This window comes from Thermobia domestica, chromosome 6 (assembly GCF_964235325.1).
Source record: "Thermobia domestica chromosome 6, izTheDome1.hap1.1, whole genome shotgun sequence".
NCBI lineage: Eukaryota > Metazoa > Arthropoda > Insecta > Zygentoma > Lepismatidae > Thermobia > Thermobia domestica.
Genome location: NC_137459.1, coordinates 103,714,475 through 103,730,248, shown reverse-complemented (window position 1 = coordinate 103,730,248; position 15,774 = coordinate 103,714,475). Strand labels below are relative to the sequence as shown.

The window sequence follows — 15,774 nt, the reverse complement described above, 5'->3', positions numbered from 1 at the left end:
CATCATCACCGTCTCCTTTAGCCTAACCGGCATAACCGTAGGACGTAAAACTCAATTTCATTTAATTTCATTTTTTGAAATGAAAACGCGTAAGAGAATCCACTTTTGACAAATTTTTGAACAGTCCTACCCATTTAGAATACGCCCTTTAATAAAGGTAGATGATAAAAATTCAGTTTGAGATAGGTATTATGTTTCAAATTCATTTCAGACCGGTGAGCCATTTTCACGCGATACGATCACAAACAGCAGATAATGTCGATTTCAATGTGGCGAAAATCTAGAGCCTGCTACCCTTCCCCCCATTGAAACTGGGAAATAAAAAGAACGCTGGGACACGTTTCCGCTTATTTTTCATGAGGAATTTATACAGGGTAGTAGGTAACTCCACCGAAAAAACTTTCGGAGGAGATTCCTTATATGAAATGGAAGAAAAAAGCTCTTATAAACATGGGCCGAAAAACGTCTCCTTTCAAAGTTGTGAAACGCCGAAAATTCGAAAAATCACGTTTCAAAACACCCTGATTTAGAAACTATAGGACCTATCCCATGTGGTTTAAGGAATTACACAGGAACTAGTATGCGCTCTATCCAAATATCCATGTTTTACCATCCTCCGTTATCGACGAAACGAACTGTAAAAAGGAAGTTGAAGTGTAGGGATACTCCTTTAAGTACTAACAGTGCGTTGGTTTCGCTGGTACCTTTGAATTCTGAAACATGGATATTTAGACAGAACGCATAATAGTTTCTGTGTAATTCCTTAAACTGCTTGGGATAGACCCTATAGTTTCTAAGCCAGGCCGTTTTGAATCTTGATTTTTCGAATATTCGGCGTTTTATAGCTCTGAAAGAAGTTTTTCGACCCATGTTTATTAGAACTTTTTCTTCCATTTCATAAAAGGATCACCTCCGAAACTTTTTCGGTGGAGTTACCTATCAACCTGTATACCAAATTTCGTGTTCGTAGCTTAAGAGATTCTTGAGCTACTTTCCCTATAAATGCTTTGAGAGGTATGATGTAAGTCTAGCTCGAGATAGGTACTAACTTTCAAAATTAATTCCAAACTGCCCTCCCGTTCTTCGCATGGGGAGAATAGGTATATGGAAACTATTTGAACTCCCCCTCCTTTAGGATACCTCCTTTACATATTTTAGGTAATTCTTTTGTTACGAGAGCAATGAATTAGAAAATGAGCTTCCTGTCCAAATCTCACGTTTAGATACATTGGTATGAACTGGCCGTCTGAGTGGATCACTCGTTCATATTATAGTACAGATCGGCGTACTTTCCCTTTCAGGAACGGATTTATTATTATAGATTGTTCCCCTTTTCCAGAGTTAATATGTTTAAAACAAAATGTTTAAAAAAAGTGTTTAAAACGAGGGCTGTTGTTTTATTCAGTTTGTTTTAAAAGTTTTAAACAAATTATTTTTTTCGATAGTGATTGAACATGTTTAAAACAACTAAAATATCAGATTGAAGAAGCTTATTTAATTTTCTAACAAACAACCCATCCTCCGCAGGATTTGTGCATAGAGCAAATTACAAGCAGAATTGTATTCTTATGATAACAGCAAGTACTGTACGAAATTCTGCACATTAATGTGCGTATAACTAAACTAACAGAAATTCAAGTTAAGTATTTGAACATTTCTTAATTTTCAGGAATAACGGAGGTTAAACACACTATACACTATTCTAAGATCCAAATTCACAAATTCAATACTTGAGTATTTTTGGGTCACTATCATTTCCATAATAATGAACAGTTCTCACATAAGCTAGAAGAAATACTCTGACCAAATACAAGTTATATAAAATAGCAGTGACTAGCCTACAAGGAGCAAATAACATATTTTAACTAAACAGTTTTCAAGATACATCTCAATCTGCAACATGGATAGCTAACAATGATTAGTGTCTACGGCATAACAACACAATTAACCTTTTGACGCCCGCCAGGGGTCACGTTGGGGGCTCTGGTGACCCTCGTAATTATCACAGAGTAATGATTTATACACCGTTGGAAAGCTTATAGACCACAGATTCCAACGAGGAATCATTCTTAAAATTCTTGCCGTATTCGTGGAAGAACACACAAAAAAATCATTAAAAATATGAGAATATTGACTTTGCGGGGCTCTGGCAACTCTTGCAGTCACCCTACGCTGACAAAATGATCTAATGTGTAGGCCGATACTTGTAATTATAATAAAAGAAATGGTAGCCATTGCGTAATGAATTCGTTTTATGTAGGCAATATTTTCAAAAAAAAAAAAAAAAAAAAAAAAAAAAAAAAAAAAAAAAAAAACGGAGAGAACATTCATTGAATTAGACATTCTCCCACCATAGTACCACGTCTATATGCAAATCATTTTTGCTATACACGTCATATATACGAACAAGAATTATGCTTCTAGACCACTTCAGAGAAATATATCTTATCTTATATGGAACCGTCCTGAAAATAAATGTAAATTAGCCAAATTTGACCCCCTCTTCCTCTATAAACAAGTATACATACATGTTTCTATCATGTAGGGGACTACTTCATTGCTTCACATACCGATTTTTATGGATGTACCACAAAGTAGGGAGGAATAACCCCAAAATCTGATGAAAAAAATTGATAAATTTTAAAAATGAACTTCACCTTCCCTCCCTCAACCGTGCTATCCCATACATACATAAAATGCATACTGGCGGAAAGCTTCATCCTTCAGGAATGCTTTGGTACCAAATCATCTCTTTAGCTTAATTAGGGACTGAGCTATTGATGTTTGTTGTAAAAATAAATGTAATTTAGGTCAAAAAACTGAAACCAAAAATTGGCCAACTTTGTCCCTCCCTGCTCCCCCATATAGGCAAGAAATACAAATACACGATATTACCATGTAGTGGCCTACTTCATTGCTTCACGTACCAATTTTTATGAATTTATCCCCCAAGACGGGGAATGGCACCCAAAAAACTGTTGAAATAAAACAAAAAAACACGATATTTACCCTCCTTCCACCGCCACGTGTTATTCCCACATACATAAAATGCACACCGGCGGAAAGCTGCATCCTTCAGGAATAAATTGGTACCAAAACTATCTTCCTATCTTAATCAGAGACTGAGCCATTGAGGTTTAAAGTTCTGACACAGCAGCTGCGTCAATGAGCGTTTAAAGATTAAGAATGCGGACGACGATCAGTAGAACCTAACACAAAGAAACTAAACTACATATTCCGTGAACGGAGATCGGGAAATTCCCAATTTCTTTCTCCGCAATTGAACATTTCGATGGATCGAAATTACGGAAGTTCCCAAAGTTTGATCTAGGGGTCGAATATAGATGGCATGCAATATCTGTGAGCGTATATATATATATATATATATATACCTATTTAGATTATTGCTTTAAACATTAAGAACGTTTTAAACAAAAAAGAAACATGTTTTAAACATAAAAAAATTTCTTTTTTTAAACGTGTATTTTTCAACCCTGCTCTTTTCCCATTTGGAAGCGGAAATTTCGCCAACTGTGAGATACGTATTCTCTTATTTATACGTAAGAGTTTATATACTAAATTTCATATCTTTAACTTGAGCAAATTCTCATATTGCGCACTTTCTCAATAAAGAAAGGAAAATTTAGGTATTGTAGAAATGAGTCCCGTTTTCCCCCTTAGGAACGAACTTTTCGAAAATTCTGAAGCGAAATTCTTATGAAGTTTGTAAACTGAATTCGTATCTCCAATTAAGTAAATCTCTTCATTCGCTACTTTGGGAATAAATAAAGGGAAATGTCTATATTATAAAAACTGCCCCCTTTCCACTCTTTTGGAACGAAATTTTCAAAAACGTTGAGATACGTATTCTCCTTTTTTTAAGTATAGAGTTTATATGCAGAATTTCAAATGTTCGCTTTAAGCAAATCCTCACACTGGCTACTTTCTCAATGAAGAAAAAGGAAGTTTCATATTATAGAAATGACCCACCCTTTCTGTAGTAGGAGCGAAATTCTCAAAAACTCTGAAATATTTGTATCCTTATTTTAAGTTGACTCTATATACCGAATCTCAGATCTCCAGATTAACCTTTGTGTATTACCGTGAAAAATATAGCATAAGAAATACCATGGGGTCCCTCAGAGACCTCAATTTAAAAAAAGTAATTATTGGTATTTCGTACAGAAATTTTTTAGATATATTTTAAAACATTACTTTATTACATTGCACTCTGAGATTGTAATCTTCGACATAATCATCATCCAAAATAGAAAATAAATACTTTGATGACCGCGTCACCGGGTAACAGGCGCAACTACAACCCAGAGTAGTCATTCCCTCATGCCCATTGAAACAAGTTTTTTAAAAGTGCAATTTCATTTCCATCCGAAGATGGGCGGGCTGCAGAAGGTAACCCTTCTCTGAATCCATGAGCATTCATTTATTGGTAGTTTCGTTTGGAGATGGAGTGAGTATTAGGATTTATATATTTATTGATAGTGTTTGTTGTTTGTTACTCACAAGCTATTCAAAAATGTAAGCAAGTTTCAAGTTATCTGTTGCTTCAAGAAGAGAGAGAGAGAGATGGTCGGATTAATTTAGCGTAATGTAAGAAAGTTTTCCCCAAAACTTTCCTTTTGCTACGCACCCAACTTACTTTATTAAGCCAATAGTGAAGTAATTTTCGGGAACAATACATTAGTAATTCCTGCCATCTGTTGAGCATTATGTTTAACTACTAATTTTGCTGGTTTGATAAGAAGAAACAGAAATAATTGATTACTTGCATGGGTATTACCTTGGGTTCCTTTTACCACCTCAGTGGTAAAAAGTCCTTTTTATTTTATTTTATTTTTATTTATTTATTTATTTATTTATTTTTTTACATAAAACTAAAACAGGAGAAACTATATTTTTTGTTCAATATATTAAACATACAGAGGGGAGAAAATACACGAACATACTTTTAGAACTTACGTTCATTTAAGAGATATGCTGCATTAAATATCTCTGGGGCCCAATGCAGGGTTGGCTGGTTTAAACCAGCTGTTAAAAAAAACTGGTTTAAACCAAAAAATGAAACTTGTTCATAAAAGTGTAAGTGTTCGTAAAATCTTGATGAAAACACATTAGTGGGTTATCACGTTTCACTTCCGTATATTATTCGTATTATATTCAGACCTAAATTCCCCCATTCAGTACTCAGAGATTATGCTACAAAAGCAACTTTTGTTCTTATTAGTTTATCAATGTTTCTTTTGTTTGTTGTTTTTGTTATGCACTTGCAATCAAAGAAAAATTCTAAATATTGTTTCATTTTAATAATGTTTACTGTTGATAAAACTACATCGAAGTGCTGTACTATTTTTTTTGGAGGGGGGGGAGGGCCATACAAACCTAACAAGAGGCATTTTTTGAAATCAGAACTATCTTTGGTATATATTTATGTATAAGTGGGTCAGAACCAAAGTGGACTAAAATAATTAGTATCTTTATTCACTTTCCTTACTGATATGCAAATTAAGTCGTCGTATTTCTTTAACTTGGACTGAAAAAATCGTAGTGAACTAACTTGGACTAAATTAGTTCTTCTGTACTCTGCAGTATTTTGAAATTGTTCATATGTAATTCTGTATAATAGTTTCATTTGTGCAACTGTTTATCTTTTTGTCCTTTTGAAATGACTCTTGACAATTATATTAACAAGTATGTGAAGATCAGTACAACGTATTTTTATCAGGAGTCCTTCGTGAGTGATTCGGCAGACGTATGACATTTATGCCCAATTGGTCCCGGTTTCGAGTTCAAATGGAGGACAATTTCTCTCGGATGTAAGCCGAAAAGTCCTTTTTATTCCGCTTTAAGCTTATATCACCCCTTCCAACATAACCCAGTTAATGTATAGTAACACCAAGGCGAAACAAACTTATTTTTGTCTATGTTGATACAAATACATAAAGCAAATTATTTAAACAACAACAACAACAACACACACACACACACACACACACACACACACACACACAAAAAAAAAAAAATGGTTTGAACCAAAAACCGGGTTTTTTGTTTTTTTCATTAAAAACCATGGTTTTTGTCAACCCTGGTCCTACGGTAGTACTCAAGGGTTAAGCAAATTCTTACATTCGGCACTTTCTGATTAAACAAAGCTAACTTTTTAATACAGTGTGTTTGAGAAAGAACTCCCTAATTTTAATGTGTCCTAGAATTTGTGCAAAGTGACATACATTATTGTAGTTTGTGGTGTTTGATTCATCAACTCTCCAAGTTTGGCTCCCATGTAGTTGGCAGGTCTGCTTGACGTTGAGACGGCGCCAGGTTTTAAATTTTTTCCTCAGTTCAGTCCAGGCAGGCGTGCAGTGCAGAGCAACTCAGCAACAGCGTGTACTCCGCAACAGAAAGCGCAGTGTGTTATTTGGCTTGTGAAAACTGAGTCAGTTATAACAGTGCAACGTAATTTTAGACGTCAGTATGGTGGTGAACCACCTACAGCCAAAACTATCCGTCATTGGCTAGTCTTTCAAGGAAACCAGTAGTGTTTTAAAAGCAAAATCACCAGGTAGATCGAGAACTTCTGAAGATGTTGCTGAACAGATCGTGTTTCTTGTGTTCGGAGCCCGAAGAAGTCATTGGCCAGACGTAGTCTACAATTAGGAGTACCTAAAGGTACTGTGTGTGATGTTGTGCACCCAGGTTGATAATGGCAGTTGGGACAGTTACACCTGAAATGTTGGTGAATACGTGGCGAGAAGTGGAATATCGTCTTGACGTCTGCACGGCCACAAATGGATCCCACGTTGAAGTCTACCAACATTAAACAAAACTTGAAGGAATTCTCTTTCATGATATGTACTCACTGATGTAAGTTTTCATTCATTTCCCAATTAAATTTATACTTAAAACTAGGGAGTTCTTTTTCAAACACCTTGCATTTTAGGAATGTTCTCCTTTTTTCTTTTTGTTAGGAGTGGAATTTCCGAAAAACCCTGAAACATGTACTTCTTTAGTATTTTTAATGAAAAGTTTGCCGAGTTTCCAGGGATTCGTGAGAGACACTATTCTTTGCAAGAACGTTCAACCATTTTTACCACTGCAGGGAATATTCCCTCCCCCCCCCCCAAAAAAAAATCTTTCCATATCCCTTGCTTTCATGACGAAAAGAGTACCTTTGGGAAATTTCACGTTTCTAGCTATAGTAGTATTGCCTTGATGATGATAAGCCAATCAACTCTACTTTTTGATAGTACAGTATAGATAAATAACACGGACAATTTCTAAACGAAATTTCGCGTCAAATGTGTTCTTTTCAGTGCGTTATTTAAACATTACATAAACAATCTTGTTCAACACTAAACCACATTTCTTTTATGTAATGAATAATACTTTAAGTATTTATTATTATTATTATTTATTATTATTGTTTCAATTATTGGTACTACTACGTGTCAATCTGAAGTTCATTACTACAGCACCTTATTAGTTAAGTATGTATTGTATATTCCATTTTCAGGTTTTTCTAAAATGCCATATATTGCGTTTATTTCTTTCCTGTTTCTTTTTTCTTTTTTTTCTTTTTTTTTATTAACAGCTTTTTAAGCAACATACAGAGCCTTATCAGGATGAGTATATTATTATATAGGTGAAGTGATTAAAAGAAGTGTTGATAGTATACAATTTTATTAAAAATACGTGTATGTACTGCCTTCCCTCTCGTCTAGTGGCTGGTGCATGAGCACCTTTGGCGCACGTTGTGCCGGCTTTTATTTTTGGCTGGAAAGCATTGAACGCATTACGGTAGTTCGGATTGTACTTTAAACTGTAGGTTGTCTTGTATAGCCTAGGTGCTGAAATGAGACACTGAACTTAGAGAAACAATTCGTATGCTGCACTGAAGATAAATGATAAAGGAATCTAAATTTTTTTATTAAACTTTTGAGATGATTAAAAACTTCTATGCGTACCGCTATGCATATTACATATTTATAACGTCACATCCATTTGTCTTCAGTTAGCTGTCTTTGCAATATAAAGGACTTGATGCTTCCTTGAACACCTTATCGATGAACTAGGACATAAACATGCAACTTACATAACTGCTTCCGTTTGTCATCAGCCAGTCACTTAGTAATGGTCAAGAAGACAATTATAAATACATGTGATCGAGAATACACTATAACCTCTATTTAACGAAGTGCTTGGATTTTTTTCCGTTAAATGAAGATTTCCACTAAATAGGGGTTTGGTATAAAAGAAATTTATGCATCTATATATTAAAATGATAGGTATATATGTTTGTCTCCAAAGAAAAGTTTGTATGTTTGTCTCCAATGTTTTCGAGAATGAAATCTCGAAAATTACAAATGCTAGAAACGTTCCGTTTTCACTGGTCGATAGCAAATTTTGTGTAGATTGTCCAGTTCTAATTGAATATTTAAGAAACGTGGACGTTATGGTTTGGAGTGTTTTGCACATATCGCTGACATTATAATTGTGTGTACAATGCATTTGCGTATTACATACTGTATGCAAGAAAAAATAAAACACTGGTCATTCATGAATTAGAAACTCCAACCGGAAGTAGGCTCAAATCTTGCAAACAGTGCGAGATATTGAAAAACTGTCCCCTTTATGAGACCCTTGCCGATTTTTATCAACACGTCTTTCACTTGTGTCTGTAAAGCAAAATGTACAGATGTGAGAAATGACAAGGAGATGCATGCTCATATGTGAATGATGCGCTGAGTGGAGGGCGCAGGTTCAGCTAGTATCGATATATAAAATCACTAAGATGTATAATGCGAGATTTTCATATTTAAACACATTTTGTGTTTTTAAAACAGTACATTTGAAAAGATTTAAAAAGATTTCAAAATTAACCTTTAAATAAACATAGGAAATATCTTCCTTCGAACAGGTTCTTAAATGAACGCAAAAACTGAATCTGACCTACTGTTTTTTAAAAATAACTACACTATTAGTGTTTTCACCTTCCCAACTATCGTACTGAAACCCAGAACAAAATAAAACTTAAACTCGAAAAAAAAAAGTATTTTTACGTAGAAATTTTTGAGCTCAGAAGAATAACACAAATGAATAAATTGATCTAGGTGATTGCCTGTAGAGAATCCTAGGAACAGATTTAATATGGGGAAGTTTCTCTGTTTACATTGTAATTCGAAACAAGCTCTTTTTAAATCCATTTCCTGTTGCGTGATTTATTCAAAATTTGTTGTAGGGTTTAAGTAGGTCCTTGTCTATGGAACATTTATGATTTTCACTTGTTTGATTAGTCTTTACAAACTAAATTATATCAACTGGCGTCGTCTGTGATGATGATGGTCCTATTTGTGAATTGCATGTTTGAGATACCTTGCAGGTTTCTGTGATTATATGTTAATGCTATGACTTATTTTCATTGTGTGACTTGTTTCATTACAGCATCCACTCGTTTTTTATACGAAAAAAAGCTATATGATTTAATGCTTGGCATTTCTCGTACATCTCAATATGAGGAACAGAATGCTTCAGCTAGTGAAGACGAATCTAGATCCTCAAGATATTCTCACGATGTATCGGGCGCATATGGAAGACAGGCCTTCTCATCTGGCAGTGGTAAGTTTGCCACTATACATATAATGAACAATTTAAGTATTATGTAAGGTTTTATCAACATAGAAAATTAACTTGCGTAGTTTTACTAGTACTATTTTCCCATCGTTCAAATTTTTGTTTACTTTCTCATTGAATTTAAGACAGTTCATAAAGTAATTTATTAAATGCTGTAATAGTATCCCAGTAAATATTATCCTCCTTCCTTATGCTTGGTCTTACGATCATGCCTTTTACAGTCTCTCTCTTTCGTAGACTGTGTGGTTAGCGTACCCGTCTTCGGCGCAGGGGAGTCGGTTAGATTCCCGAATGGAGCTCATGTGGTTTGGATCGTACGTTAAACTGTAGATCCATGTCTCATGTAGGCTTGCTGCTGCACTGGACGCTCAAGCCCAGACTCAACTTAGTATCGCGTATCTGTTATATATATCTGTCATCTGTTATTAGTATTTCTAGATAGGCATCATTATTGAAGTTGCAGTCTACGAGTGCTTTTTTAGTGTTCGAAACTGCTGTGTGAGAAGTCGTTCGTCCAACTGTTGGCAGATATCAGAGCAAAAATTAGAGTAGCGATGAATTTATAAAGTTGGTGTGAATGAAGTGTCATTGATCTCCTAGGAAAGAAGTAATACTATGTCATGAAAATGGATGGTTTCAAATTTCCATTAATAGCTTCAGGTCATCTGTCTCTCATATAGAAAATATTAAAATTAACGTTACGAAATATAGTATTGCCAGAAAATAGTGAAAATCACAAATCTTACTTAAAAAGTTAAAACGCTTCATCAGATAAAGAGGGAAGGAAGTAGGAAAGAAAGAAAGAAAAATTAAAAATCAAGGGGAAAGCTGAGTAGTGTCTAGTTGGGCGTTGTGTTAAAACGAAAGGTTACTGGTCACGCGATAGTGAAACAATGAGGAGAGTTATGCGGAGGAAGTTAAAACATTGGAACGGATAGGTCAGTAGGAGGATAGGAGAGCAAGGAATAATAAATCTAAAATATATAAAGAAGATTAATGATCTTCACAAAAGATAATTAAAATTTTGTATAAATACTCTGCGTTATGTGGCCAAGATACACACGTGCAGGTGGTCAACTCGAAGAGGCGACAAAGTTAACTTTTTTACTGTTTCGAGCAGTATGGATCTCACTACAAAATACTTGCTGATACTTTCTCGAGTTTTTGCGAACAATATCTAAATATTAGCCAAGAGTGAAGCTGTGTGTGTCTTGCATCCAACCCTTGAATTTGTAGTCGTCCTGTGAATTTGTATAATAGTTATAGCTCCCTCTACGTGTGTCGACAAAAGAACAAGGTTTGTTCTGTTCGGTGAACAGATCACTTGACCTATTTTTGCGATTCCTACTCTTCCTATGGTACCAGTATTGGTTGAATGAACATTGGATTTCTTTGAAACATTTGCGGCTCGCGCATTTTTGCAAATAAGATTTTTCCAATGTTGGTTCTGTCAGCAGGTGTAGAGGTAGGGAAGTCGGAAGTATAGTTACAGTATTAGCATCTGCAACCTGGTACGCCACTGGTGATACATTGCCACCAGTATCAGAAGTTGCAATATGTTATTGTGTCCTCCATAAACGTAATTATTTCCTAAAGACTGTAATAGATGTCACTCATGCTAAAAGAGAATTAAAGAAAATTATATACTGTGTGTCCCAGAAAGGAGTTTACACTGTTCGAATGTTAATAAGAGAAGGTATTAAAGATAACCTGATCAAATTAATTTGGCGCTCTGATGACAAGTGTATGTAGCCATTCATTTGGTTTGTTTTGCTTTTTTGCGTGGGAGGCCCGGGTTCGATTCCCGGCGGGAGCTCATGTGGTTCGGATTCCACGTTAATCAGTAGGTCCACGTCTCATATAGCCTCGCTGCTGAACGGGACGTTAAACACAAAATCAACTCAATCAACTCAATTGTTTTGCTTTTATATTCGGTTCAGTTGCCAGTAGCAACAAGTAATTTGACAAGATGGCTGGGAACCTTTCCTTTGAGCAACGGAAGTGGCTTTTGAATTGTTTCTGGAAATATGAAAACATGAAAGAAGTGCAGAGATGATGGCGGGCAGAATTTGGTATTGCGCAACCGTCAATGTAACAACTACGAAATTGCGCGACATGAGAGGGAAGGAACAGTGTGTGATCTGAAGAAGGGACGGTGTGGCAGGAAGAAATCAGTAGCGGACGAAAGAGGAATGGAGGCAATGTTACAAACTTTCGCAAGATCTCCTCTGAAGTCCATACGGCAAGCTTTGCGTGAATCGTGTGTAAGCAAATAAAATGTTCACCACATTTTAAAGCAAGCAAAGTGTAGACTCTACATTCCCAGATTGCATCACGCAATCAATGAGGACGATCCGATAGGCGCCTCCAATTTTGTGAATGTATTTGCGACAATGAACAGTTGACTGATATCATTGTTTGGTCTGATGTGGCAACTTTTAAATTGAATAGAACCATCAATCGCAAAAAAAAAAAAAAAAAAAAAAAAAAAAAAAAAAAAAAAAAAAAAAAAAAACGTGTACTGGGCAAGAGATATCCCCATGTTATGGAAGAATGAGCTGTTAATCTTCCCGGATTACCAATGTGGTGTGGTATGCCAGAGGACTTGACCATTCTTTTTTCAAGGGAACAGTGACAGGTGTAGAGTACCTAAACATGTTGCAGGAAAAAAATGTGCCACCTGTTCATCAGCTGTACCCAGATAAAGATTTCTTTTTAACAAGACGGCGCACCGCCACATTATCATCGAGACGTGCGGAAATTCCTGGATGAAACATTTGTTGGGAGGTAGATAGGCTGATGAGGAAGTGTCGAGTGTCCACCTAGATCTCACGATCTAACTCGATCTAATGCTCTTGGACTTCTTTCTTCGGGGAACTCTGAAGAACACTGTTTACACCAGAAAACTACGCACGCTGAATGCCAGATAGAGGCGATTGAGGTCGATTGTGAATCCATTCGAATGGAAACTGTATCACATGGTTATCGGTCTGTTTCACGACGACATATTGCTGCCTATGGAGAACGCATTGAATATATTCCACATTAGAACAACCTCAAAAATGTTTTGCACATCTTTGTGACTTTAAAAAGATAATTTTGTCTATTTTGGTTCAAGCTACTGAAGTTCAATGTAAACCTCTTTGTGGGACACCCTGTATATGCACTGTTAGTGTTTATAGATATAATGTAATCTCTCTCTCTCTCTCTCTCTCTCTCTCTCTCTCTCTCTCTCTCTCTCTATATATATATATATATATATATATATATATATATATATAATATATTGCAACGAATTTCTTGTTATGTAACGTTTTACTTCTTTTTACGTACTTCTTTCGTTACATTTATAGCCCACAGTTCGAATACTAAATATCAGTCACCACTAAGAACTAGTGATTGCACAAACATGGAATTAAAATCATCACACACACACACATTAATACACATCACAATTACTTTTTTATTTTTCAAAATCTCCCTTAATTTATTTTTCAGTTGTCATAGCAACTCGAAACAAACAGTTATTCGTAATTACTGCTCCTACGATTACTCATTAATTATATATATAAAATCAACAACATATTATCTATATTTTCTTCTTAACAAGAGATTCTGCATTATTAAACACCTTTGCCCACAATAGCTACAAGAAAAATGGAAGTAATTCACATGAAAATAATGCACAAATATACAATAGCGTTGTATATGTGGCTCCCGATTAGGACTTTTTTAATTGGTTACAATTGAAGAAACAATCCTGGACCGTTACGTATTTTACATACGGGATCACCTTACTTTCCGAATAGCCCTCACACATAAATTATAATACATATATATTAATTTCATTTTGTGTCTAATATTCTTACGTTCATTTAATAACAAATTCCATTTTAATTCTATAAAATTATCGACGAAAAGGACTTATTCGAAATACGACCCTTTTGTAATTATTTAGGTCCTAAAATATTCTTTAATTCAGTATCATTCGAGCTCATTGACAAATTAAATTAAAGGATATTGAAATACTACATAACTTATTTCTTCCACTTGGGCATAATTAGGTTGATAAACAATATTTGTATCGATGCATAGATGTAAATTGCATAGAATTCAGAAGTACGAATTACAAAGAAATTATAACAATATTCAAAGTGAACAAAACAATAACTAATTAAGAATATTTTATCGGACGCCATAACTTTAGCTTAAGTTATATTACCAAAAGATTCAATTAGGTTGCATTGAATGGCACAATCTTGAATACAGTCCTGTAAGCTATTTACTTCATCAGATCTTTGACTCCTATTCTGGAAATTTTTGCCATTTGTGTAGTTTCTGCGAAATGTATTTCGAGGAAAATTAAATTTATTATTTGACTGATTCCTGAATGTTGTACGATTATTGTTTCTGCTTCTCCTGAAATTAGATTCGGTTATATTGCCGGTACTAAATCTAACATTACTTCTGACATTAGGATCACACTCTTCCCTTACGTTGATATTTCGAACTGCTATGTGACTAACTGGATTTCGATTAGCATTAACCTAATTTCGGTTATTATTACCTTGAAATATCGATTAACTTTCAAAATTTTGTGCTATCATAATGAGATGATTGAAATAACACATTGTGCAGAGATCAGGATTTGCTGCAACCTAAAAGGTAACAATATTCGAATTGATGCTATAACTCCTTATTCCTGTTTATGGATTAATTAACTTCAATTCATAATAGACAGAAATCACAAAATCAGTAAGACTTTTGTCAATCTTTGGGTCATAACATCTGTTTCGAACTAAAGCGTCTCGATTTGCCATCATAAAATAATTTTCAGACTTTGAAAGTAATGCGTTTTTGAAGTCTAGATAATCATGTAAACTACCCTTGATCGCTTTGAACCAAACGGAACAAGGTGGTAATAACACGTGAGGCAAAATGTTAAGGAATTTGGATCTATCTATGCCAATCAAATCGCATTCTTCTTCAATCTTTTCCAAAAATGTGCTTGCCGGTATGTCTTCCGAATGGCCACTAAATTTGGTCAACGATCTTCTCACTAAATCGAAAATGAGAATTATTATTATTAAAATGTTTCAAATTTTAGACTTTACATATGTGTTCTTTCCACCATATGAAGAATGCGCTCTTCTCTCTACTTTCTCAATACGAGTAGCACTGTCATCCTTCTCCGAATAACTTTCGGGTATATCACTGTCTTCTACAGCTAACCTGGATTCATTTGGTACATTGGCTATGAGGACTGGATCTGGATTACCGGTACTAATCTTGCGGTATTGCGGAGTATGGCGGATGCAATAGATGTAATAGTGTTTTCCATCCAAGACGTAGAATGGTGTCTCGGGTCATCCTAGCCACGTGGGGCTTAGCGTTGTCCTGTAACAGAACTCCTCCTTTGCGATTCATAATTGTTGGCTCCAGAGTTTTAAGTTTTTCTTAAATATGGCTCAACTGCTGACAGTACACAGTTGCATTGATGCTCTAACTGGTAGAAGTTCCGATGCAAGATGCCGCGAGGAGTCCACCAAACACACAGAAGGACCAGGTGCAGTGCTGGTTTCGGCTGTTTTGGAACCAGTTCATGGGATTCTAACCAATGCTGACGGCGCCATGAAGCTTCATACAGGGCCCACTTCTCATCGCATATCAACATCCTGTCCAGAAATGGCTCCTTCCTCAGACGAGACAGCAAAGAAACAAAAGTGTCTGCTCGCGTTACCTTCTGGCCCTCAGTCAAATCATGTGGGACCCATCGACCCAACTTGTAGTGCTTCCGAAGTTGGAGGTGCTGCCGAATGGTTTCTCCACTCACACTGAATTGTAGTCCTAGTTCCTCGCATGTCTGGCCACTGTTCGCCTCAATTGCTGCCTGAAGATCTTCATTTTGTACGTGTATTGGTCTTCCCGCACGTGATGCATCTTCGAGTGTTTCGCCACCGTTTTTAAACTTGTTAAATCACCGCTGCACTGTTCGCGTAGTCATGACACCCTCACCAAACGCCTGGCATATCTTCCGCCCCGCTGTAATGGCGTTTGACCCTAGTTTGAACTCGTGTAGTGGGGTCCCATGTTCACTCTATCCTTACGCAAGTTAACGATGTAACTGAA

The 15,774-nt window shown here is 35.8% G+C and overlaps 1 protein-coding gene across 3 annotated transcripts in view; it reads left to right on the top strand.

The window, feature by feature from the left end:
• LOC145688133 (uncharacterized) overlaps window positions 1-15,774 on the top strand; it is a 147,015-nt gene that overhangs the window by 51,014 nt on the left and 80,227 nt on the right. For 2 of the 3 annotated variants that reach the window (XR_014131845.1, XM_081761920.1), the window contains exon 3: window positions 9,457-9,630. The exons of the other annotated variant lie outside the window; for it this stretch is intronic. Coding sequence is in view for 1 of the 2 variants with exons in the window: in XM_081761920.1 (XP_081618046.1) it covers window positions 9,457-9,630 (174 nt within the window). In the remaining variant the exon portion in view is untranslated. The remainder of the gene's footprint in view (window positions 1-9,456; window positions 9,631-15,774) is intronic. 3 annotated transcript variants of the gene reach the window in all.